At 39.7% G+C, this 26,327-nt stretch overlaps 1 protein-coding gene across 1 annotated transcript; it reads right to left on the bottom strand.

Annotated features, from left to right (window-relative positions):
• Window positions 1-676: 676 nt before the first annotated feature.
• Window positions 677-26,201, bottom strand: eps15 (epidermal growth factor receptor pathway substrate 15). Its single transcript, XM_023401929.2, has 25 exons — window positions 26,138-26,201; window positions 23,250-23,291; window positions 22,413-22,502; window positions 22,277-22,324; window positions 22,072-22,167; window positions 21,775-21,837; window positions 21,152-21,277; window positions 20,642-20,701; window positions 20,055-20,285; window positions 19,628-19,773; window positions 18,777-18,933; window positions 17,408-17,490; window positions 14,246-14,318; window positions 12,416-12,577; window positions 12,023-12,220; window positions 11,485-11,907; window positions 11,073-11,147; window positions 10,124-10,274; window positions 9,942-9,986; window positions 9,357-9,754; window positions 8,181-8,250; window positions 7,946-8,016; window positions 6,814-6,949; window positions 6,456-6,661; window positions 677-2,699 (listed from the first exon to the last, which is right to left on the bottom strand). The coding sequence occupies exons 1-25, from the start codon at window positions 26,189-26,191 to the stop codon at window positions 2,559-2,561; spliced, it is 3,345 nt and encodes a 1,114-aa protein (XP_023257697.1). The 5' UTR covers window positions 26,192-26,201; the 3' UTR covers window positions 677-2,558.
• Between the last annotated feature and the right edge of the window lie 126 nt (window positions 26,202-26,327).

Raw genomic sequence — 26,327 nt, 5'->3', positions numbered from 1 at the left:
ATTTAACCAATTTTAGAAAATGATTTATTAGGAAAAGTATAATATACAATAATGTGTGATAATATATATTGTAATTCATTGTGAAGTAGGCTGTATTTGAGGTAACTTATAATAGATTCAAATTTTTAGACTATGTTGATGTTTCTCATTGCTTTGAATAATATAATATAGTAATAGTATAATCCCTGTGAGCTGTTAACAAGTGGAAAATACATGTATACATGTAACCATATATGGTATATGGTTACATATATATGTAGTTGTGGAAAAGGGCGATTCTATATAATGAGCACTTTTATTTTGGTGCTTAAAGTTTAATGTTTAATGATAATACTTAAATATTTCTACTTAAAGGGGCATTCCAGCAATTTAATATTTGGGGTACCTACAAAAGACAAATAAAACAAAAACAAAATGGAAGCAGCAAAGTTATCCTGACAGCTACGAGTCAAGCCCAAAAGTACCGGATCCTACCTTTCCCATAATGCAACTCAACTAGACCCTCTCTGGTAAATGTACATGTCTTTTCAAACTCCAAATTGAAATGACAACAAGGATGTTCTCTTTCCCAATGGTAGTATTTTCATAATGTACTGTTTCATAACCACTAGCCGTTGAAGACAAAACCATAAAAAAACAACCAAAAAAAAAAAAAAAAAAGCACAAACTGCAAAACTACATGTTTAATATTTATTCTGTTTCAATTAAATGCATTACATATTCTGGCCAAACCTCCCAATAATGATTTTTATTACACATTAGAAAATACAAAATAAAATACAATTAGCTTGAGTTTAAAAAGCCTTTAGGGGTAAGCCTAGAAACATAAGTGGTTCTTAATTTGTAAAATTCAAGGTCTGTACAAATGACAGTACTGTGTCTGGAGGCCTTTAACTGCGAGAGAATTAATCTATTAACTGTAGTACGCCAAGAGACTCAGCTGTGAAGGTGACGAACAGACGGGCGACTCTGGTTCTCCTGTATACATGTGAACTGCAATATGAGAGACTGCACTCAGTAGGAAGTGCTGCATCAACCAGAGACAGTAAACTGCTAAAACATGAGAAGAGGGAACTAGATGACGCTGCTCACTCCACACAGAAACAGAAAAAATGAAAGTCAGAACAGTAAGAGATGTCAAAATGTTGTGCTCTCAGTTGAGCCCTCCCTAGGATGACAGTGCAACAGCAGCCTTTTTGCAAGTTAAATGACCACAGAGCCTGACGTGCACAGACAGAAAGTGCTCCACCAAAAACGCAGAGACACTAATCAATTTTTACTGACTTTGTGTAAGACTTTGAAATCCAGTTCGCCTCTGCAGAGGGGAAGCATCTCCCAGAAAACATCCTGGAAAACTAAAAAGAGGTCCGTACAAATGCTAACAAAAGAAGCACCAATGGTAGCACACTTTAAAATGGGACCTGGTGTGAAATTTGTGACATGGATATTTACTGCTTGAGGACATTTTTTAGGCATTATCTAAATCTTAGACACTGAATATCGTTTTGTGCAATCTGTTGTAGTGTGTCTGCAAATTAATATGTAGTTATTACATATCATGGATGTCGTTTCACTCCTTTCAGTGTCTCCCAAAAAAATAAATTTTCTAACATAGACAAAACAGATGCAGGGAAAGGCTTTGCACTACTTAAATTCAAAAGAAGTTTAAGTATTGTGAAGCTGAGTGAGGCAGCTGTGATGGATTTGTTCAATTTTAGTATAAATCAGCACATGCATTTCACATATCAGAGGACTGGTAACTTCCAGTTAAACATGTAGAAATGTTGAATTCTGTCACCCTGTCCTCAAATTAAAAAAGAAAGAAAAAAGAAAAGGGAAAATCTCACGGGCTCTCTGCCATCATACAGGACTGGAGAAGTACATGGTCACTCCATTTGAAAAGGACAATATTAAAGATACATGCCTAGATTTTGTTACAGCACCTTCAAATCCTAACATTTCATGTATTAACAGTTTACTGGAAGAAAACCTGCACATTTTTGGCATGTCTATCATTCACTAATAAAATCTCAAGAAATCCTCAATATGAATTTAGAAGCTAGAGAGAGCTGAGACTTAATAAAGTGTAGTGAGTTTGGTTAGTGGATAAAGACAAGGCCATTTCAACCTAGTTTCAAATAAATTACATTCTGGAGAGTTAGTGTGGCATTTGCAGCCTGGTGTTAAAAATCAACAGATCATGGTGATCTTAACACTTGACGATCTCTAAATCCATTTTCACTGCATTTCATTTAAACAATCCATATACTTCACCCCAATCCTCTCCTCCAAACGAAGACCACAGAGACCAACAGGATGGAAAAACACGATACTGCAATGCCAGTGAACAGTGAACACAGCTTGGGGGGTGGGGGGGCTGAAATATTCAGAGATGGGTTTTTTCTAAGAAAGTCTCTTCATGGGGTCAGCAGATGTTGCTGAATCAGTCCTATACAGTCCCCACTTTGCTTTGGTGCTTTCTGGGCTGGACCAGGCTGTGCTGTGCCATGGCAAGCCTTGCCGGGCCGGGCCAGTGGAGGAGGGGGGAAACAATGTCCTCAGGAGAGTTCAGACTTGCTGAGAGCGATGGCCAGCTCCAGGTCTTCTTGTTCCTGCTGGGTGAGCCTTGCGAGTCGCTCCTTTTCCTCTCGCTCGCTCTCGCGCTTTGCCCACTCTATCATGTCTTCCTCTGTTGGATACTGCTCCACGAACAGAGAAAACACACACACACACACACACACACACACACACACACACACACACACACACAAAGGGAAGGAAAGAATACACAAACGCAAAAAGAAAGGAGACACACAAACAAAGACACATGTATGCAGTTAACAAATTCTTAAAGATGAAAACTGGCGTCTAGAGCCTGTTGAAAACAGATAACTCCTAATACCAGCAATACCTGGATAATAATTTCAGGGGTGTAGTATTACAAACTTAAAGCGTTGCTGATTGTGTTTAGCCCTGTAGCATTAATTATTACACAAAAAATATCAAGAGGTAATGATTTTTTTTTCATGTCAGTATGGGAACAATAGCTGATCTCAATATACAAAATTTAGATAAGAGTACTGTGTATATATCAGTCACTTTTTTCTAGCATAATTACACAACATAAATAAACATTTTCTATAATAATTCATTTGGTTATTTGAGAATTGTAATGAATGTACTGACTGGACATTTTAAAAATTGACCAACAAACTTGTCGGAGGTTTCCAGTGGACAAACTTTGAAATAATGACGCATTTCCTAATTATCTGAAACACATGTTTGCCATTTCCTGGAATTTATTTTTTGTGTTGATTATTTTAAGGTTTTGTGTTTTTTGCCAGGAAAGAGCAACAAAGGTTCCTGGCTGGAATCAAAACCAAGGATGTTTCAGTTAATTGGTTCACATTTTAGCCCCTAACTGGGAGACTTTGTTATTGCTTATCAGCCAACACATACCGATACATTTGTAATAAGTTCAAATCAGCTGATAACACCTGCCATGATGGTCTGGGTCGCAGTGAAAAGCTGTATTGCCGCCCCCCCCCTTTTCTGGCTCTAGGCTTAAAATATTTCTATTGACTGCAATAGAATTATAAAGTGGCCACAAAATTTGTGAGGGGTTTTTATAAACAGTCAACACAGTGTCACATCTGCAAGTGCCTGAACTGACATTTACGATCAACAGACAACAAAGCTCCTGGATCAAAGATGACCATGAAGAGAGTGACAGTCTTTGCCTCTCAGGCATGTGACGATACAAACTGTTTGGAGGCACGTGAGCGGGATAAAGGCAGGCAGACTGAGATGGGGGTAAAAAGCATGAAAGCCCATATCAACACTGATGATAAATGCAAGTTATGTTACCAACGTCACATCCTTTTAAACAGTTCATGACACCGAGAAGGAACTCGCCACACTGGTTAAACATTACAGACCAGACACAGAGTCAACAGGTTCATTATTCACTTTGAATGACAGACAGAGACATCAAAGGTCATCTAGTGTGTTTTCACCCATGCAAAGGAAAAGTAAGCAACGATGATGACGTTGATGATTTCAGGATGCAGAATGCAAAACATGCATGAGAACATCTAAGAAACGTGATGGATTTAGCAGAGGACATGCATTTATCAATTTTAGAGGATATATCTCACTGATACTTTTGAATATGAATGAAATCAGACATTAATGAAGCACTTAGCAGGAGAAATTATGCTTTTTATTCCTGAATTATAAAGAAAACCCTTCACATGTTTGTTATCATTATCTTTACCTTCCTTACTAGGATCTTGTCAAAACACTTGAGAGGACTACTCTGGTTGTTTTTGCAAGATTTGGCCCATTTAGTGCAAATCCTCTAAATGTATGTTACTGCCAGACATTTTCCAAAGCACACTAGATTATTCAAAGCATTTGCCTGTTTTCCATGTAGCCGTTTCGTTCAGAAATGGAACATGAAAAATAATTAAATAAAAATGTCATGTGTCATGTTCTTCTTGCATAGGCATGAAAGTTGTTTGAAATTAATCAATCACGATTAATAACGTATCTACCTTTATCATTGTGAAAGTTACAGAAATTACAGAACTGAAAATCAAAGGTAGGCTGCTTGAAAGGTCGGAAATAATCTTAAATTTAAAGCAGGCTTTGGAAAATGGTCAGCTATAATTCAAGGTACGGTCACAATTTATGATAAATGAACTGAAATTGCAAAAACTTTGGTCCTTTAAAGCTCAGGCATTTGCAGAAAGTGATGTTGTGGATGCACATAGAAGCCAGAGATGGTGCCCTTGATTCAACTCTTTATTTAACTTCTTTGACAGAGGTGTAAAGACACAGAGAGAATACAGGTGATCTGTTTCTCCACAACATACTGCTGACCAGACAAGGGCCTAGTGAACTGGTGAATGAAGGGATGAATGGATGAACAGATGGATGATAGAGGGATAAATGGATAAATAAATAGCAGCATTTGTAAAGGGGGGAAAAAAAACAAAACAAAACACTGATTTGAGGAATGGCAAAGGCAATGGTATGAGTGAATGAGAGCCAGCCAATCAAACACACAGTTAGTGCGTGCAGGTCAGGGTTCAACAGGGACATGCAGGTGCAGTCATGTAACGGAAGAGGCACTAGAATCAACACTGTCTTTTGATGAGTCATCCATCCCAAATTCACAGCGTGACAGTACATTTCTATGCCGTATTAGATAGCGAAGAGCTGACATAATTTTTATATGGTTAGCAATTTATTCTTGACAGAGTGGTTCAACCCAAGCTCAGACCAATCCACAATGACTAATTTTCCAACAGTGTTAAATTGGCTTCTTTTATATTTTTAATGGATCATTACAACAAGTATGCTGTTCCTTGTGTGAGGAATTTATGAAATGCAGCATCAAAAAGGCATTTGCAGTCTAGCCTAGTCGCTACAGATTTTTTGTGGAGCATATTTTGTCACTGAGTTCGTAAAATAATGATAGCTTCATGAAACTTCAAGTTTTTAGGCAGCAGGCACTACTCCGCATCTTTCAGTCAAGATCTACTGATGTAGTCTTTCACAGTTGTGCCCAGTTACTGGTGGGACCCAGAATAACCAGTTTACACCAACGGCAATTTAAAATTTTACCTGAGTCGCAATTTCAAAGTTAAAAAGGTGTACAAAATGTGTTTTATGAAAAAAACCTTCCAACAGCATGATATTTTGGAATAACACTTTTTTCCACACGCCTTCACATGCACAGGATGTAGTGTCAGTGTGCTGAGTTGGGATGGTGAACGAAAGCCAAATACAAGCAACCTCTCATCTCTCCATTCACTGCCAACCATTACGAGGGATTTGGTATCATAAATATAGACGTGTAATTAACTTATAACAGAACTTGTGTCTGTAACTGCTAATATGTTACAGAGGCAATATATTTATATATCTGTAATTTCTATGATGACATTTCTGTACATTTCTTCATAAAGTAAGACAGTGCAACCTCAATCATAGGGGCTTAAATTAAGTGCAATCCTATTATAAATCAGTAACAAAAAATAATTTCAAGTGTAAAGAAATTTTTACAAGGCAAGCAAATGTAGCATTCATAATAAAGAGCTAAAATATACACCAGCAGCAGACAGTATGCAAGAAAAACAAAGTCAAAAATAGAAGATTTAATAGCTCTTATCAGCTTTGTTCAAAAAATGAAGTTATCAAATAAACAGGAATGTAGGATCAAGAAACTGTGCTACTATATGATACTTTACATAAGCGCATTAGTTCACTTCTTTGGGACTTTTTACTGGCAGTGGATGGAGCGATTTATAAAGCTGGCCTGATTTGCTCGGTGGTTGTTACCTTACTGAACAACCAGATGTGATTTAATAGCAGAAAAAAAAGAGAGGAGGGGATGTCTATTGAGAGTCAGGTAGAGGTGAGGGAGAGGGCGAGAGGGAGGTGCTCACTTTGTCAAAGCTGGCAAATCGGTCAGTTTCCCGTACGTTGTGACGAGGAGGGGAGGAGGGGGCGAAGGGGTCGGCTAAAGGATCCTTGGCAGGCAGGGAAGGCGAGGAGGAAGTAGAGGAGAAGTCTCCTGAAAGCTGTGGGAGGAAGTGCCCTCGTCGATGGAAGGACTCAGAGGACTCTGTTCTGGAGATGGACGATTTCTTACCTGGACAGGTGAGGCACAGACAGGCAGATGTATACAGAAAGGTTTTATTCAAAATAACTTACACACACTGTTAATACATCCCCAAATGTCTGATAGCAACACGTTTGACAACAGTTCAGGAGATGTGCAAACTAAAAGTAACAAGTACTGACCTGGAGGTGGAGGGGGTGGTCTAGTTGGTGTACCCGTTTTTGGGGGCAGGGCAGGGGGCACGTCAGGGCTGGCAGACTGACTCTCTTCCTGGAACAGGTTCTTATTGTTGATACCAAACTGGTCAGCACCATTTGACTGAAACAGAAGGTTCACAGCAAATCAAATCCATATTTGCAGAAACAGAAAAACAAAGAATTACTGCCTTGCGGTTGAATGCCTCCACTAGCCATTCAAGTAGCAGGAAATATGGTCACTATCTCCACTTCCTGAGTTGCATTGAACAAGTATTTTCGCAGAACATTATGATGTCACAGTGAAGCTGACAATCGACCTTTTGGATATAAAATGTAATTTCATCATTTTATCCTATTGAAATTTGCATTAAATTATGTAATAATAAGAGTATGAACTCTTGAGTTATGGCCAAAAACGTAATTTCTGAGGTCACAGTGACCTTGACCTTCGACCACCAAAACCTTATCAGTTCATCCTTGAGTTTAAGTGAACGTTTGTACCAAAATTGAAAAATTCCCTCAATGGGTTCCTAAGATATCACATTCATGAGAATGGGATGGACTGACATCCTGAAAACATAATGCCTCCAGCCACAGCTGACGCCAGTGTGAGGCCATAAAAATAATAATGCATCACAACAGTTATGAGCATATTGTGCCATATAATTGAGACTTTCACTGTACCATACAGTAACTACAGGGCATGTTTACACAGAGCTTTTGTGGTTGGGAATTATAATGCAAAAATAATCTGATAAGAGTGCATAAATAGTTAATATATGCAGCATTTGCAGAACACAACTGTCACTGTACAGTGGTATTTCCAATCATTTAGAATGCTACACATGACATATTGTTGCACGTTGTCTGAAATGAATGATTTCCACTAACTGTTTCCTCCCAAAAACCACAACACACTCACCAACTCACATGCACTCTTCCTGCTTGAGTCAATTCATGCTTTGGTTTTATGGCAGAAGTGAGTTCACTCTGTTGCACCAATTTATACAGCTATTAATAGCTTGATATTAACTGTTTCTCTCACGTACTGAGAGTCATTTCAGCACTGTGTATGTGAAATACAGGACGTGAACAACTCCACTGATCTGAAAATTACCTTCGTCAAGGCACTGAAATCTGCAAAGCCCCCTCCAAATGATTCATTACCAAACACAGCAGCAAACGGATCTGAAACACATGAGCACAAAATGACTGAGTGTATGAATTTGGCAACATTCACACAAACTCTGTAAATACAATATGCTGTATAATGTAATATGTTCCCTATTTTCATTTTGAAAAGCTGCAGTGGCCTGTAGCCCCAGATGATGGCGCCATGCCACAAGTCATACCTGGATCTGAGCTGGCGCTCACTGTAGTACCACCTGGAGCGAAGGGGTCATTGGTTGCTGCAGTGTCCTTCTAAAAATAGAGCATAAAAAATAAATGTACATCACACAAAAATAAAACCAACACTACTCTGGCTCCAATTTTATTCACTAAAGTCACACTTTGTAAAAACTGCAGGAATCACAGTATTTCATTTTATTTGTCTTGTTTTAAAGTGTATACTGACTTGATTAAATGAAATAAATTTGTTAATATCACTTTTCATTTCTTTTAGTTACTCTTTTGCTCAACAGACCTGGACAAGATGGCAGCATACAAAGTTACAGACAAACCAATACAAAATCAAACAGACAGATTAAACAGTACTCTGTACCGCTATTACTACAATACTACAAATACTAATAAGAAACTTATTAATTATTATTACTTCCTGTCATTTTAATACAATAATAATTTAACACTCTGAGCAACTTAAAATTCAAATGATTTAAAGAACCAGTGTGTACGATTTAGTGGCATCTAGCGGTGAGGTTGCATATTTTAACCAACTGAATACCCCTCCCCTCACCCCTCCCTTTCCAAGCCTGTAGGAGACGCTACATGGTCTTCGGGCAGGTCCTCTCTAGAGCCAGTGCTCGGTTTGTCAGTTCTGGGCTACTGTAGAAACATTGCGGTGCAACATGGCAGGTTCCATGAAAGAGGACCCCCTCCCTATGCAGATGTGAAGGGCTGATTCTAAGCCAATGAAAACACAGGGATTCTTAGTTTCAGGTGATTATACACTAATTAAAACATAATTCTGAATATCATATTCAATTTCTGCCAATAGATCCCCAAAAATCCTACAACTGGTCCTTTGAAGCTTCATTCCGTTTATTTTAAATCAAGTTTTTTTGACAATATAAATATTGTATAAAATTATATATAAGTATATTTGCATAAAACGTAAAGAGTTTGACTGGATCATGAAATATTATAATTTTGTCCCACTGGTTACTATTAAAACTATGGACCTTTTAACTGCCATGTTTATAAAAAAAAAAAAACCTTTACCAGTATCATAAACCATTCATAACTGATGTTTAATTGTTGTTGTCTTATTACTTACATTAACAACACCTAAAAAAATTAATTTGTTTGAGTACATTATGACCAGTTGTTATAGAACAATTACTCACCACTGCCAGATCAGAGCTGGCTGCTGAGTAGCTGAAGGGATCTGTCTCTCCGTCCTGAGAACCAAAAGGATCTGCCTCTGCCATGGCGTTGACTTTACCTCCAAAAGGGTCAGACTCAGCCATGTTGTTCCCTGTGGAGCTGAATGGATCCTTGGTTGCTGAAGCTGGATTGGTAGGTTTGGAGGTAAAGGGATCGGGACCTGCTGCTGGTGCAGCTGCTGCTTCATTCATCTTGCCTGCAAACAGGTCTGGTTCTGGCATGCCAGTAGTGGTACCAAATGGGTCTGCTGAGGCAGAGAAAGGGTCCTCTGAGGAAAAGGGGGCGCTGGAGGTCTGTGTGAAGAAAGAGTCTGCAGCAAAAGGATCGGTCCCTTTAAACGGATCTCCTCCAAATGGATCTGATTAAACCAAACAGAAGCAGATACAGAACATGAACATTTGATAATTCAGCATCAGTGCTCACTAGACAGAGGAAACATTAAATACAGCAGATAATGATATCTTTGTTTGAGATTTGTTTTACATGAGAGATATTAGTTCGTCTGTTCATCACTTTCAAGTAGGGGTAAGACTTGGAGAAATTACCTGCAGTATCTGCTTTTCCAAATGGATCATCTTTGAATGGATCGTCTAGAAAAGAAAAAAAACATCTTTACTCAGACAATGATGGCATTTTTAAGGCACTGAGCATTTATTTAACTTAAATATTCAATATTAAACTGAAAAACATACTGTTAACTAAAGTTAATATGTTTGTGGGGACTTACGGTCAGTAAAGGGGTCTGAATGGAAGAAGTCCATCTCAGGTAGGGAGGGCGGGCTGGTCTGCGGCGGCATGGGGCCGACTGGTAACGAGGTGGAGGTGGTTTCTGGGGACTCTGCTGGCTCCTGTTTGCTCTCTCTCTCTGGTGAAGCAACCTGTTAAACAGTTACAGGGAACAATGACTAAATTACACACTACAGTAAATGATGTGTACACTGTCCCCGCTACACATTTAAATTAATGCGTTTTTAAAAACCTCTGAAAGATCAGGTCTGATCCCATTGCATCCATCATGTGCTTTTTGAGGCATGAATACCTGCATTTAGATCTGTTGACACATGATCACACTAAGGAAGACACATTCACTCTTTATTTTATCAGCCGTGAGAACGTGGCTGGTATTGTTTTCACCTTGTGTGTGTGTGTGTGTGTGTGTGTGTGTGTGTGTGTGTGTGTGTGTGTGTGTGTTTGTGTGTGTGTGTGATCATGGCAAAATGTGGTCTTGGAGACATCTACTGTGGCGGGAACTACCACAGAGGGGATCATCTGTCTGTCTGTCTGTCTGTGGACAGATTTTGTCACTGCAATAGCAGATTAAGATGGGGGGTCCGTCCCATGAGTACTGAGCACTGATGGAGTAATGTAGTAATGATTACTGAGTACTCATGGGATGGAGTGTCAACATGTTGACAGGCATCATGGCATGTGTGATCCTATCACAATATGGTCAGTTTTTTTTTTTGTCAGTGTTACAGCCTGCAGGTGCAGTAATGGAAAAGATGGCCTACAAACTAAAGCCTGTGTTTTGTATAAACACCCTGACACAGGGATACTGCGCCAATAATAAAGGTCCTTGGTGTAAAATGAGCTTTGTTATTCAGCCAAATGACAATCCACAGTAACTCAGGGAAGCAGGAAAAGACAGGTACACTTCAGTAATTCAGGGTCTTTACCTCTGGTGGGCTCTCTTTAGACGACTCATCTGCATCATCTGCAACTTCTGAGGAGATGTCAGGGCTACTTTGTTCCTGGAGACATGAGAGGAAATGAAGAACAAGCAAAAATGTATGCATTATATACTGTATATTATATATATACACATACACACACATATTTAACATATGGTGCAATTCTTGTTTTCTTACAAAACTGTGATTACACCAAATACAAATTAAATCCGCTGTCCCTGCATGCTTGGTGGGTGCTAAACAAAACATATATTATATTTTTGTGGCACTGTGATGTTTTTATAGTATCAATGTCAAATAAAAAATCCAATAACAGAGCACAAATGTAGTAGGACATTACCCTGGCTATGTTCATTAAAGTGAAAGGACTGACAATTGAGGCAAGTATATTTATTACCCTAACAGTGTTGTCCCGTGGCTTGGCAATGGTCGCCAGACTATTGTACATATCTGAGGAGGCTAGACTAGTATAGAGATCATCCAAGGGATCAGGTTTCGGCTTTTCCTCTTCTAGAGTATTTGGACTCTCTGCCTCCTTCTCTTCTTCTTCTTCTTCTTTTTCATTCACTTCTTTCTCTTTTGGTTCTGAATGTTCTTTCTGAAGATTGGAGACAGCAGCTGTTTCTTCCACCTTCAGCTCTTTAGGCTGGTCCTCCTGGAAGAGGTCCTGCTGGAAAGGGTCCACCTGGTGCAGCTCTGCTGTAGGGCCTGATGATCCATTGACCATCACAGGAGAACTGTCCTCCAGGGCTCTCTTCCAGCTGAGCTGGGCAGTCACTGACCTTTCCTCTACCTGAAGGTCGTTCAGTTTCTGTTGAACCTAAGAGAGCGGAGAGATGGAGAGGTTAAATGACATAGAGAACAATAAATGATTGAAATACTTTCTATGGAGAAGGGACTATTTATGAGCATGACAGAGATGCACACAAACTAACCTGTGCAACTTGTGTGAAGGAGTCTCGCACAGACTCTTGCAGAGGTGTCAGCTGCTCCTGAGCAGCCTGGACCTTCTCCTGCAGCCTCCTGCTCTCCTCCTGCAGAGCGAGGAGTTCCTCTCGCGCCTGAACTAGCTCCTCCTCATACTGACATATCCTCTGTTCCTGCTCCTCATGCTCCGACTGCAGCGATGAAATCTGTGGTAGATGTAACCATTATGAAAAAAAGTGGAAGTCATATGACTCGCCATATGAGTCGTGATTGGATTATGTAATCAATTAAATGTGATGTTCTCTACCAGTTGTCAGCCATTTCTTTAATTACATAGATTTCCAGTATTGATATAAGTGAAGCAGAGTCACTTAGTGAAAAGAAAACCTCGCAAGACCTACCAGTTGTGTCTCCTGGTTGGTCTGTTGGCGGATGTGAGTTAGCTGCTCCTCCAAGGAGCCCTTCTGTTGGTCCAGCTCCTCCAAGGCTTCTTGGACCTTCTGACGCTGAGCTTGGAGCCGCTGCAACTCCTCGCTCTCCTTCGCCACGTCATCTTGTAAGTCCTGTAGCGATAAAAGCAAAGGGATGACAAGGAAATTAGCATGTTGTTGTGTGTCCTTCCATAGACAAAACAAATAAACAAACGTTTGGTCAAAACAAAATCAAAACCGAACTCTGAGAATGTGACTGCACTGAAGGAATTCTGGCAGTCTAGATGTCTCTTGTCTCGGTGTCTCAGACAACCAGAATGACTAAATTATGGTAATCTATTGGTCTCTAGTGCCCTCTAGTCTACCAGAACACCACATACTCCATGTCTTTGGATCAATTCTGGCAGGAAACCTTCCTTTTATTCATTCCTCCCATCTACCCACACTTTCTGTTTCTCTCTACTGTGGACTCAAAAAAAGCAAAACTAAAAGAGGGCAGATGCTTAGAATTAAGTGAATTTCACACTAGAACTGACTCATCGGTTCACTAACTAAAGTCAGTGAGATTCCTTTCAGCAGCAGCTGTGCTTTGTAGCTGAAAGTGAAGTCTTTACAACACTGGCTAATATCAGAAATACCTGCTTCACGGGTCCAATATATGAACAATAACTTTTCAGCAGGCTCCACCATAGCTATTTGTCAGCCAATATACACAATGAACACAAGGGCTAATGTTTTCTTGTGCTTTTTGTTTATTTTTTTAAGGACTCCTTACGGCAGCAGCCTGGGTTCAAATCCACCACGGCCCTTTGCTGCATGTCATCCCCTCTCTTTCTCACACCCCTGCTTTTCTGTCTCTCTCTCACTCCTACTCTAATAAATAATAATAAATAAATAATAATAAATAAACTTTAAAAATTCCTTCCACTGAATTTCTTTATGCCATTAGTGAAACAGACATTCCTCAACAATTTTAGAGTAACAGTAGTTCACAAGTTCAAAATTAATACGAAGTAGTAGATTTGTGCGATTTAAACGTCTACCATGACAATGCAATTTACCACTGAGTAGATGCGCAAGTGCAACAAATACATTCTCAACCTTTGAGCAACACTGCAGATAAAGTTATAGTGTAGAGTCTGAGCAGGGGTAGTGGCAAATCATGACTACCAAAGCATACAATATGTAATGTCCAGGAATAAACACACACTCCGAAAACACAATACAGTATAAATAGCCAAAACCGCTCTAGGCTTCCTTGCAGTGCAGTTAAGAAATTCAGCTACATCAGCATGAGACTCCCCTGAGACCCATATTCACATCAGACTAAATTCCAGAAGCGGAGCAGACTAGCCCTTTAAACCATCAGCTCCCAAAATAGAGCCCATTTCTCAGGCTCAGAGGAGGCAGACAAACCTACACAAGGACACCACCCTCTCTGTCTCTGAGAAAGCCTAAATGTGTTCCTGAACAAGCGTCTGAGGCTGCTGGCCAAATGTATTATTGATCTCCTCCACCAGTATATTAATCACAACAAAAGTGAAAAACTGCTTTAGCTCCTACGGCTCTTACAGTCTGTTTTATCTGACCTGTATTTTTATTTAAGCAGCAGAAAGCATCTATGTTCCTGTGAAAGACACTGATCATCAAAACAAGAAAGCATAATAGCAGTCTCCCTCTTAAACATCTACACAACCATGCCATCGATTCTGTCTGCCCACAGAACCCTCTTTCTCTGTGTGTCCATTGCTCTGAGAACAGGCACAAACTCATAGACATACAAAGACAATGATACCTTACCTGCACTTCGCCGCTGCGCTCTCTGATGGCCTCCTCCTTCTCCTTGATCTCCTCTTCCACAGAGCTCTTCTCCCTGGGGGTCCAGCACAACAGACAGGAGTATTTAGCCACCAAAGACAAAGATGGTAGACCTGGTACTCCCAGCCCACCCAGCCAGTTCTCCGCTGAGCCTTCTTCACCCTGCCCCTGAACCACCACCACCACCTCCTCTCCCTGAACAACCATGATGCCCTGAACTCACAACTCCACTGTATGGAGAGCAGCTTGAACGCCTGCAGCTATAGCAGGTGTGTTTGCGTGTATGTGTGACACGATACGAAGAGTAAGTGCGTGTGAGACTTCGGGGCTGTGGATGTACAGCACTGTGAGCGTGATGAGGGTGTGTGTTGGGAAAAACTGAGCATGTGCTTGCTCAGTCAAATGTGTGGGAGATGAAGAGTGAGAAGCAGATGGCTGCCTTGAGGATGGAGGGAGGAGGAGAGGGAGGAGGGAAGAGTGATGATCAGCCAAAACACTACATTGATGATTTATGCTGCCTGTGTGCTCATCCTCTCTACTTCACTATTTCATCCACCCAGCCAGAGAGAGACGAGGGGGGGGGCGGGGGGGGGCGGGTAAGTAAGTACCTACTAGAGTACCTAGTACTCTAATGTACATTTTATTTTTCACAATTACGATTAATGAAAAGGTTCACCAGAAACTCGTGATATTCAACTCTATTCAAAGTTGTGCTGTACTTATTGTGTTACTATCAAGATGCTGATATTGTGTAAGACACCCAGATTTATCAGTCATTATTAATTATAAGGTTTAATGATCAGAGTGGCAATTTTAGCAACAAATAAAACTATAATACAGAAATAGGGGTTCCCTTTTTACCAGATATGGATATCCAACATTGAATTGTGTTGGATCTCGTTCACATAATTATCTAAATATTAACTAAGATTTTCAACTCTTGTTTTCTTCAACATTATTATTATATTATATTATGGGTATGTATAACAAATGTACAACAGTATAAAATGTAGAGGAACAGCACCAACAACATTGAGGAAAACCATGACAAACATGTTTCCTGACTGACTTTGATTTAAATGTGATTTTCAATAAAACTGAATTCATGTGGGAAAAATACTGTTATGTACTGGTATTTCAATTCATTTAATTTTTAAAGTCATTCTTATTCTACTTGGTCAGCCTCCTGTATCTATTCATGTAATTTTGAAATAGGATTTACAAATAACACATTTTCTATTATTGTGTAAACTCTGAAAAAGAGTATCTGTGCACACAAAATGTAAAGGTTTAGTAAAAGTTCTGTAAAAATTATACATAACACAGCACTCTTGCTATTTCTGTTCACGCATCAACCTTAAAAACTACTTATCCTTTGCCATCCATTTCAGAGCTGACTAAAAATAACATCAAAACTTTCAAACATCTATTTTCACATTCTCTCGCTCCTCTTACATCAAAATGCATAATTCCCCCGGTGACAGCACATCCTCCTTCAGCAAACCTACAGTCAACTCAAGCTGAGCATCACTCCAGATCTCTTCTTACCCATCGTCATCCTCACCAACCTCCTCATCTTGAGCAGGAGGTTGCTGCCACAGTTTGAAGCAATGACAAACATGAATCATCCTTCCTCTTTATTTGCTGCCTGTCTGAAGCTCTGCTCTGCTCTCCAACTAGTTTCCACGTCTATCGGTATTCCTTACCTCTGCTTCCTACCTCAGAACAGCTGTCTAGCATGTGAGTCTGTGAGTCTGTTTGTTTGTGTGTGTGTGTGTGTGTGTGTGTGTGTGTGTGTGTACATATATAAAGGTGGGGGTGGGGTGGAAGGCCATTTTCTCACTTCTCACTCTCAGCTTTCATGAACAGGGAAGCTAAATTGTGTTAAGTTATGAAAATTGAAACCACATCAACCGATACTGATAACCATCCCTTAGCGAAACTGAGATTATAAATAAAAAAAGGTATGCAAAAATATATTTGCATCTACTCTTAAAACAAGGAGGAAGCCCGAATGAAACACAGTGAACCGTCAAAAAGAAGAACACAAATGCCACATCTGTTACTGAAGTACTTTGGCATTAAAGATGATTTTGGAGCATGAGCAGGTGCTCTCTGTCCAAATAAAAATACAGAAGTTAAATGTTAAATGAACATGAAATTGCTTAGCAATTTAAAGATATTTTTTGCTTGATGTTTTAGACCAAGAAAACGCAAGGGTAGGTGAATACATGAAGTGCGTTGTATATTGCATATTCTATCCATCACTCTCCCTCTTCCACCTCACTGTCAAACAGCAGCTACATAACTCAGATTTTTAGCCATCTGCTGTGTTTCATGCCCTTCAGCCAAAACATGTTTATTTATTCAGCTGTGGGTGTGAGTGTTCAAAGGAAGTCTGAGATAGTGAGAGTGACACATTCTTGTACTAAACATGTATACTAGAGCTAGTATTAAACTCACACGTACCAACCTTAACTGGGACCAGCAGTGAGTATAAATCACCTCAACCTTTCCAAATATATAGAATATATTTGAGCAGAACAAATAACCTCACAAATTCACATTTATGAGATTGTGTAGAAAAATGACTTTTCATAGGTGATCAGCAACCTCCCATCTGCACTACACCACACAAACACCACAAATAAATCCCCAGTTTGAGGGAAACAACGCCTCCTGCTGGTCAGTACAGGATACTAAGATACTGTACAGTCACTTGTTCTGAAAGCAGAAAGCTTTTACAGCAAGAATGTACCATGTTACAAATTCACAATGTTACACTAAAAGATATTTCCCAGATCTTTTTCCAGGAATAGATTCATAAATGCTGGGCCTCACACTAAAAACAAATTATTATGATTATTTATTGATTGATTATTAATTATTTGACAAAATTTAAAGGACACAGCGGCCAAAAACTTTACATATCTTATCATCTATTAGGCAGGATGATGAACATATAACTATAACAACAACAACAACAACAACAACAACAACAACAATAAAAACTCTAAACAAATACAGACCATCTTTAGGCTACAACTTGTTCCAAACAGTGTCATAACCTGCACCTATATGGCATCAGCATGAATATGCATGGCGTTTACCATTTTTAATTAAATATGAGAACAAAAAGGTTACCTTTGTAGTTCAACAATCTCATTGCTGAGAGAGTCCAGCTCCTTGATGGCTGAGAAGTCAGCTGCCAGGTTTACCACATTGTTCTGGAGAGGAAGCAAGGCAGAGGACAATGAAAAGATAGAGGTACCATCATGATGGTGAACTACATCTACTCTAGGCTAAGAATTACCTCTCATCACATATGGAAAATAGATTTTGTAACACTAGAGAGAACAGCAAAGTTACTCATATGTGGATGAAAAATCTTGAATACTTGGGATATATTAAAGTCTAAAAGAAAAAAACCACAAACACAGCACAAACAGATGAACAACAGAGCAACACTGATGGCTTTGCAAAAACTACATTGAAAGCCAGTGATGGAGACACAACTGGCAGGAATGGGAAGCACAGAGGCTCAAGGGTAGTGATACTGGGCAGATACTAATCTCTCTCTATTTTACAAGATAAATCAAACAAATTTCAAGCCTTTTTTGCATCTACAGGCAAGATGTGGTGCCGTCAGTGCAGTCCAGAACACTTCTAACAGCAACCTCTGCTCTTGTCAGCCTCGGGGACAAATACCAATGTAAAATGTGATTTCAATTTGTTGAGAGCGAACTGTGTGAAAAAGCCAAAAAGAAACAGAAATGTGGATACAATTAAAAGAGCTGACAAAGAGAGGCAGTCTGTTATAAGTAATGAGATGCACCCAGGTCAGTAAACTATCACACACTCACTCAGGATTGTCCCACTGCACATGTGAAGTAGACAAAATGTAAAAAATGTAAAGAGCAACACGGAGGGAAAAACAACAAGCTTCTGCATAGAGAGGAAAAGACAGACACAGCTGCAAGCTACAAAAAATCCAAAACAAATACAGGAGAAAGACAGAAAAATGCAAGTCAAAAATAAAACAAACTGAATTTATAAATATATAAATAATATATAAGTCAGTAGTGATTACATTCAAATGGTAATATACAAAACATGAACATGAGGCAAAAAACATTTTATTTTTTGTGCTTTAAAATGGAAAAATAATGCAAGATGCCTTCCTGTAAATACAACTACAGTGTAAACAAGCAATTTCAGGCTGCTGTTTAAAAACACGCAGTAATTCATACATTTACTCAACTTATTTTTAGTTTCATCATTCTGGTTACAACTATTGTTACTACTACGGCTACTGTTACTACTACGAGCTGGTCTTTTGTTCTAATTAACATCATCGGTCTCATTATTAGGGATGCATCCTTCCTAAATCAGGTTTTCTTTTTTATTACAAAAACACACCCACTTTCTGTATCATCAGTCTCATGTAATGAGGAAAACGGATCCACACATCCCTAATTATTTATCATTGACATGAATGCTGGGAGCGACTCACCTGTTTGATATTTTGTTTGTCGGATGGAGGAATCATCTCTGGGGAGAGGTTCTGTGGAGGGTCCAGGCCTTTAGTCAGCTTCTGATTAATTAGATGAAGCGCCAGGGCAAACTGCTCTCGGGTGAGTTTCCCGATGTCTCCAATGTCACAAAGCTCCCTGAGAACAAACAGACCGAGGTTACATAAGAGAATATTGATTTATACCTCAGGCAAAGACTATTTTTGATTGCCTGGCTGATCTTCATGTTCAGCAGTTATAGACGCCAACACACAGAACAGTCACAACAGGACAGAAGCTAATCAGCCGTGAGAAGAAAAAAATCAATTTGGTGTGATAGTCTACTGGTCGGATGTGACAACATACACTGCAGTGTTATGAAAACTGATGTTATTATCTGTCACTTAGTACTGCACCGTTGTAACTTAACAGACGGTGTTTGTCCACTCTATATATTATCTTTAGATTAATAATCACAGGCACTCGGGGCATCCTGTGGGTCTACGGAATTAAGGCACCGACCAGTCATTATTATCCAGTCATCTCTATAACTCATGCTTTTTGGTTTATTTTTCGACTTCAACCTTTGGTTTAGTGAAATTTTCTGTTTATTTAATGTAGACATTTAAAACACAGCACATGATTTGTCAAGTCTAATGCCAACAAATTTGACAATGTCACTCTGTCTCCATTGTGTACTGTTACTGTTGTTATTTCTGTCTACTCTGACCACATAAAATCTATTCCATGTCTGTCTGTCCTGATAGAGGGAGCCATCTTGCTTTTCCTGCAGTTTCTTCCCTTTCATTAACAGGCAGGGGAGCTGAGAGGGAACTTTGCTGCCGTTTCTTACCAGATACGTGCGAGCGTGGCAGAGGGCAGCCCAGTCTTGAGGAAGATATCTCTGACTTCAGGTCCAGACACCAAACCGTCCATATCACCGTCAGTCTTGTTGAAGATCTCATCGTACTTGGCTTTGTCTGCTGGCGACACCACCCACTGCACAGAGAACACAACAGGTTTTAAACTACCACTGTATTTACTTCATAAGTACAGGTGGGATTTCATACAACCTATGACGGTGACATATTACTAACTCAATCCTAAAATGCACTTACCTTCAAGCTCCCTCTCGTCTTGTTCTTTTGAAAAACACACTGAACTAGCCAGTTTGAAATCATTTTAAATGTTTGGTGTTGCAGCTATGTGGTAGTAAAACATAAAACATCCAAAAGCTTTTCAGGTACTACATGCACAGGAGAGAGGCGTCCTGTACTCACAGGGGCAGCTGCTGGTGCTGGGACAGGAGCTGGGGCGGGTTTAGAGGGGTGGGGCATTGTCTTAGAGCCAGCATGGGAGGAGCGACTGTCTTTGACGGAGGGGGGCGAGGGTAACAGGGGCATCACAGGAGGCACCGAGGGTTTTTTCCTCTTGGAGGGTGGAACCAGGGGAGGTGGAAGGGACATGGGAACGGGCTCCCCCTCGAGAGCTCTGTACACCAAATACATGGCCTGGGAAAGGACAACAAAAAATCAGTGATAAAAGACAATTACCAACAAACAATTCTGAAGTTACTTAGACTTCACACTTCTTCCATGTGTCTTGAATTTGTTCCATTCAGATCTATGGAAACAATTTTCACAACTTGTAACAGTCTCCAAGACTTTATTTATAATTCAATAACACACACAAAAATAAGAAATCAATTAAGAAACATTCAAATCAAATAGATGCTTGGAAGATCAGTGCTTGAATATACTGAGGGAACACAGTACAGATATGAATATATCAGTACAGTGAAAACATAAATTGAAACCAAAAGCAGAATGTAACTGTAATCTCTGTGGTTTCTTAGATCATATCTTACCACAGAAAACTCATCTTTGTCCAACATGCCATCTCTGTCAAGGTCACTGAGTTCCCACACCTTCAACACATAGACATCACAACAACACATAAATATTAAGCATGCATCATTACAAAACTATGATATACACAAGAAGTGTCCCTGAAAGCCCTGACTCACTACAGATTCTCACTTCCTCTCTGATTTTATTTTCTACCCTGCTGATTCTTGATTTCACATCCTTTTTTTTTTTTTTTTTACTTCCTGCATTGTGTTGTTCATTTGTTGTCATTTAAACTCTTACATATGAAAAACATTGTGTAATAGTGTATAGACAATGTCAAGTAACAGTCTATTATTTGCCACTTTTTGGTTTGATGTGGGATGTTTTAATGAAATGCTCCTGCACAAATTGTTAACAAATCATGTTGCACTTCTGTTATTTTCAAACTCACAGGATTCCTCTCTATAGTTTTGCCACTTTGTCAACAGATTAAACTCATACATAAGTTCCCTGTTAGAGGATCATACCCTGCCGAGGATGTCCACTGGCAGCTTGGAGTTAAGCAGGACGGGCTTAACCTTGTCCCCTGTTAGCATCCCTCCTACTGGACCCAGACTGTCAAAGATTGAGTCAAACTTCATCTTCTCCTCAGGCTGGAAAAAAACAAAAAAAAAAAACAAAACAAAACAGATGTACAATGATTTGAGGCTGAAGATTCAAACTCAATTTGTAGTATCCCTGAGGCAGTTACTGTAAAAAAAAAGAGGCTATGTTTGTTGAAGAACGATACAGTAACAAGTCAAGTCTCCACAAAGTTCAACAGGCCACAGAGAAATTCAGGCCTGTCAGCTGTGAAAATAAATCATTATAACGTGTGTGTGTGTGTGTGTGTGTGTGTGTGTGTGTGTGTGTGTTTTTGTCTCACATAAGACGCTTTCATTTAAAGTTTTACCAGTGTTTCTGGTAAATGGTTATGAACAAAGAGTACAGACACTGGCTGAATGTAACTGACACACACTGTTATCAAGGAAAGCTTCTGTTGTGGTCAACTTATGAGAAAGACAAAGATATCGAGGCAAAATATAAATAAACATAGATCAGTACCTCACACTTGGACAAAAAAAAGATAACAAACTTGCCAGTGCCTTACCTTGACAACCCAGGGTATGTCAACAGCCACTCCTCCTGCTAACAGCGGGCTGCTTGTGTCATGCTGGAGATCAACAAACCTCAGTTAATCCTAGCTACAGAATATTCAGAATTAAGTCATTCAGAATATATAGTCATATGTTTAAGCAAGATGGCAGTGAGATAGAGAAAAACAGAATTTAATCCCAGCACTTCTGAGTGTCTTGTATACTCTATCTAAAAGGTAACATCAAATGAACAGCAGCAGCATTTACAGCCTGGACAGAGCCTGTGTTGCAGTGTGTAGTTGCATACTTACAAATTTGGGGGGAGGAACAACCACATTAAGGCTCTTGAGTGCCACCTCCAGGCCATTTTGAGCACAGGCTACCAACCGCAACGCAATGAAGAATTGCTGAAGGGAACACAGGTGCAGTATGTGGCGTAAACCTAGCGATCATGTACACTTGATGCATATAAAAAAGCAAATCCATTATGATGTTGTATGATGTAGGCATTTGTACCTGTTTGTTAAGAGAACCTTTACGTTCAGAGTCTGCCAAATCCCAGATCTATGGAGACAGACACGGTGTACACATTTAATCATGCAAAGACAGCAGAGAGGTGTTGCTTCTGTGATAATGTGACTCTTTTTTTCACCTTCCCCAGGACCAGGTCTGCCAAGCCCGACCTCTTCAGGAACAGAGCTGCGTCGGCTGCCGCCACCCGCCCACTGCCAGTCGGATCAACCTTCACACAAACACAGATACAGACACACAAGCCTAAATATACAGTCATTAGAGCACATTTCATTCAGCTGTGCTGCTAACATAGGTCAAATGATGTGGGTCACAACACAGTGTTTGGACTGGAGAAAGCTCAAGCAAAAAGAGAGAAGCAAATAAGGAACAAATGAAAACTGTGAGAATTGCCCTGTGGGGTAGGGCAGTCTCTCAGTACTTGAATCAATACTGATTATAAACCAAAGCTATTTCCTCAGCAGTCTATTAGCTTGGTATTGGATCTGTTACAACTCTTTCATGAGGCTCACAGTGAGCCCACCTGACACATTGGGCAAAGGGAAGCATTATTAATTCATAGATACTTCCTTTACTGGACAAAGAGACTGGAACTGGTAGCAGAGAGAAGAGATCACTGCTCACTGCAACACTACATTTCATTATTGCAGATAAAGCTGGTTTTAAAGTTTAAGGATTAGTACACCCAAAAACAATCTAACATCTAAATTCATGTACTTCTCTTTTGATCTTTTTTTGTATTTCAGTCAGGTCTAACCCAGAGCAATTTAAAGCACAATGCAGTGAGTTAAATCAACATAAAATTACTACATCAGACAATATCAATGGGCTCACTAGTTGATGATATACTGTGCACATGTTGTAAGCAACGTGAAAGACAAACTATTTTATAAAGGATACCATGATCTGAGCTCAATAATCATTATTTTTTTGTTTTTGGATAAATATATTCGCATACCTGTCGATAGTATTTGTCATAGATGGGATTTCCACTGGAGAGCTATTGAGGAAGAAGAAAACAATTCCACATTAAAAACAGTTTGACTGAACAGATGATTTTTTACCATATTTATACACTTACACACACTGTAACTGCAGTTGTCACTGCTCAAATATTCATGTTAGGTTTGTGCAGGAAACTTATCAAATCCCTTTAAAGTAACACTTAAAATAATCTGAGACAGAATGAACTAATACTTAAAAAGCTTTCTCAATTCTGTAGATTCAGTGTACAAGCTCAAATGATCAACAAGTGTTTGCTGGTTACAGTAAGTGTGTCATCCACTAAGCCAGGAAAGCTGTCAAAATCAAAAAAAAAAAAACGAAACAGATGGAGAAGGCAGACACACAAACTATAACCAACATGTTAAAATTCTGAATTATTTTTACCGACCTGTTTACTATTGAGTATCTTAGTTTTTCCCAAAACATAAACAGTTTACGAATGCTGACCTACAGTTCAGGTAGGATGAGACATTATGACAACTCCAGGCATGACAGTATTGTAACAATGCCAGATTAAGGCTGGAATAACCAGTCTATAATTTTTTTTTTTATTATTCTTCATTGAATCGTTTAAGATTTAAAATGGCGCAAAATTGTGAAACAAGCCCAGTACAATTTCCCAGAGCTGTAGGTGAAGAGCGCTAAATGCTTGTTTTGATCAACAAACAGCCCGACACCAAAATACATTTAGTTTACAATTATATAAAACAGCAGGCACATTTTACAGATGGAACAGATATTTTTCATTTTTGCTTCATAAAACACTTTATCTGGGGCAGTAAAAGTAAAATTTTTTGAGTAGTATACTCTCTTACACCATACAGTGGACTAGTATGAGTCAGAGTGACACATAAGGTTTCTGCTGAATTGTACGCAGAGGGAGTAATGACTTGTGTGTCTGTCGTCAGGATATAGGCTACACTTCCCAAGGCTACTGATGGTCATCTTTAGACAGTTATAGCAGGGCGTCACTCTACAGACAACAGTTAATTTGGCCTTCTGTCACATCCTCCCTGAACAACCCTCTTTCCTCTGTTAATACGATTGTCCACTGCTGGGCTGAACAGGAAAAGAATCAGCATTTCCTTCTTCATATAGCTGAAACTGACAATCTGTTGTTGTGCTTTCAAATTGACAGGTGCAGCGAAGGAGGAAAGAAGTTGACAGTAACTGTTTGAACTGTGAATCAACTGGGGAGTGTCCATTCAACTAGTGGGCGAAACTGTCTTTGAATTTCTCCAGAGACATGCAAATTCAACGGCAACTGTAAAACACGGGCAAGAAGAAAAAATATCTGTAAAGATCTGGATGGACGTCAGTCTTGTTACAGACTTATACACATAGCGCGGGCACAGAAGACGACACGCAAGGAAAACACAGCCTTTGATCAGTGTAGTCATTTGTCAGCTCTGTCAACTGCCAATTTTCAGCGAGATAACTGTTCACACACACTTATCTTTCTCTGGCCAATGCAACTTTTTTTCTGTGACACACAATAGTGTGCCTGGAACTGTTGGCGGCTGTAACACTGTGGTCATTGTACTGGTGACTCTTTAATTGAGCATTGAAAAAACACCCCTCAATCATTCCCCAGCTAGCCCATACAAAACTGCAGCAGATAGCAAGATACATTACAGTGCAGGAGGTGACAGGCCACTCTAGTTTGTTCGAGAAATTTCAACTCCCTAATCCACCCATGGCAATAAAACACATTAATGTCACTACCAACACCAAACAGTAGGTGAGTGTGAGGATGATCAGGTGGAAAAGCTGACAGCACCTAAAACAAGCATTGCAGTCTGGCAAACCAATGAACTCTCACAACACAGGGATATCAGCTCAGGGTTTTTAAACTCATCTGAGAGAGATAAAGATGTCTGCTCTGTTGACAGAGGCCACAGTGGCTCAGGTGACAAGTCTGAAACTGTAACCTACTTATTAGACCTGGCTGCTGACTGCTAAATAACTTATTTATTGTGCAAAACAAACCCATTCCCACACATATTGTGGTATTTAACGTAGCTACGACAGCCTGACATTTTATGACAGCAGAGATGGCTATTTGAAACTCAAGTTTACTTCCTCTTATTGGTTGCAAAACAACTATTAACACTATTTGGAGCCTTTTTTCTGTTAACATTATGGACACCAAACAACCACAGCAGCTAACATACAGTTAACGTTGTTGTACACTATATAAAAAGGTCACAGGGAAAACACTAACCCAGTCTGTGGAGCCTGTTTACTTCTAATAATAGCCATAAACAGGTTGGTTATTCAGTCTAACCATATAGCAAGCAGCAAGAAAATTACCAACGTAGACTATTTATGTTTTATGTTTGTAACTTGATTAACTAATTTATGGCGGAAAACAATGTTAGCAGAGGTTGAACTAGCAGAAAGATGACAGGAAAGCCACAATAGAGCCACACATGGGTGTCTCGCGTTAACATCTCTTAGACCAGGACCAACTAGCCTGCAGCAAACCGAGGCAGCACAATTTGTAATTATATAGACTCCCAAACCGAAAGGAAGCCAAGTAAGGCTACAAGGCTTATCTCAAGTTTGATAAAGCGGCTCTAAAACAGCCCAACACTGCACACAAACTAGCTGTTAGCTAGCATGCTAGCTAGCTACGCCCTTACGCAGTCCCCAAAGAGATTAGGCAGAAACTTTTCCCAGTCACAGCAGGACTTAACTTCCCCAAAAGAGGGACGAGGGTCGAGATAATGCCTCCTTCCTGCCTGCCCTGATTCACTAACACTGATCAAATGTCCCCCGAACAGAGCACGGTCAGAAAAGGTTTGCAGTCGTTAGATTTGAGTTGTAAGACAGTGTTACCTGAGTAAGAGACAGAGTGGCAGCCATAGTGTTTCTGTTTCCCACTGCTTTCATGCTGCGCTGCTGCCAGACACAGACAGGGGCCGCTGAAAAACCTGGCACTGGACCTCCACGACCGGGATCAGTCGGGACTGTGGCCTGGGAGTGCACACTTTACTCATTCAAACGTCAGCCAAAACGTTTCCCCTAA

This window comes from Seriola lalandi, unplaced genomic scaffold (assembly GCF_002814215.2).
Source record: "Seriola lalandi dorsalis isolate HSWRI2012SDOR001 ecotype SW California unplaced genomic scaffold, Sedor1 jcf7180002053835, whole genome shotgun sequence".
Classification (NCBI taxonomy): Eukaryota; Metazoa; Chordata; class Actinopteri; order Carangiformes; family Carangidae; genus Seriola; species Seriola lalandi.
This window is presented reverse-complemented; position numbering and strand designations above follow the sequence as displayed.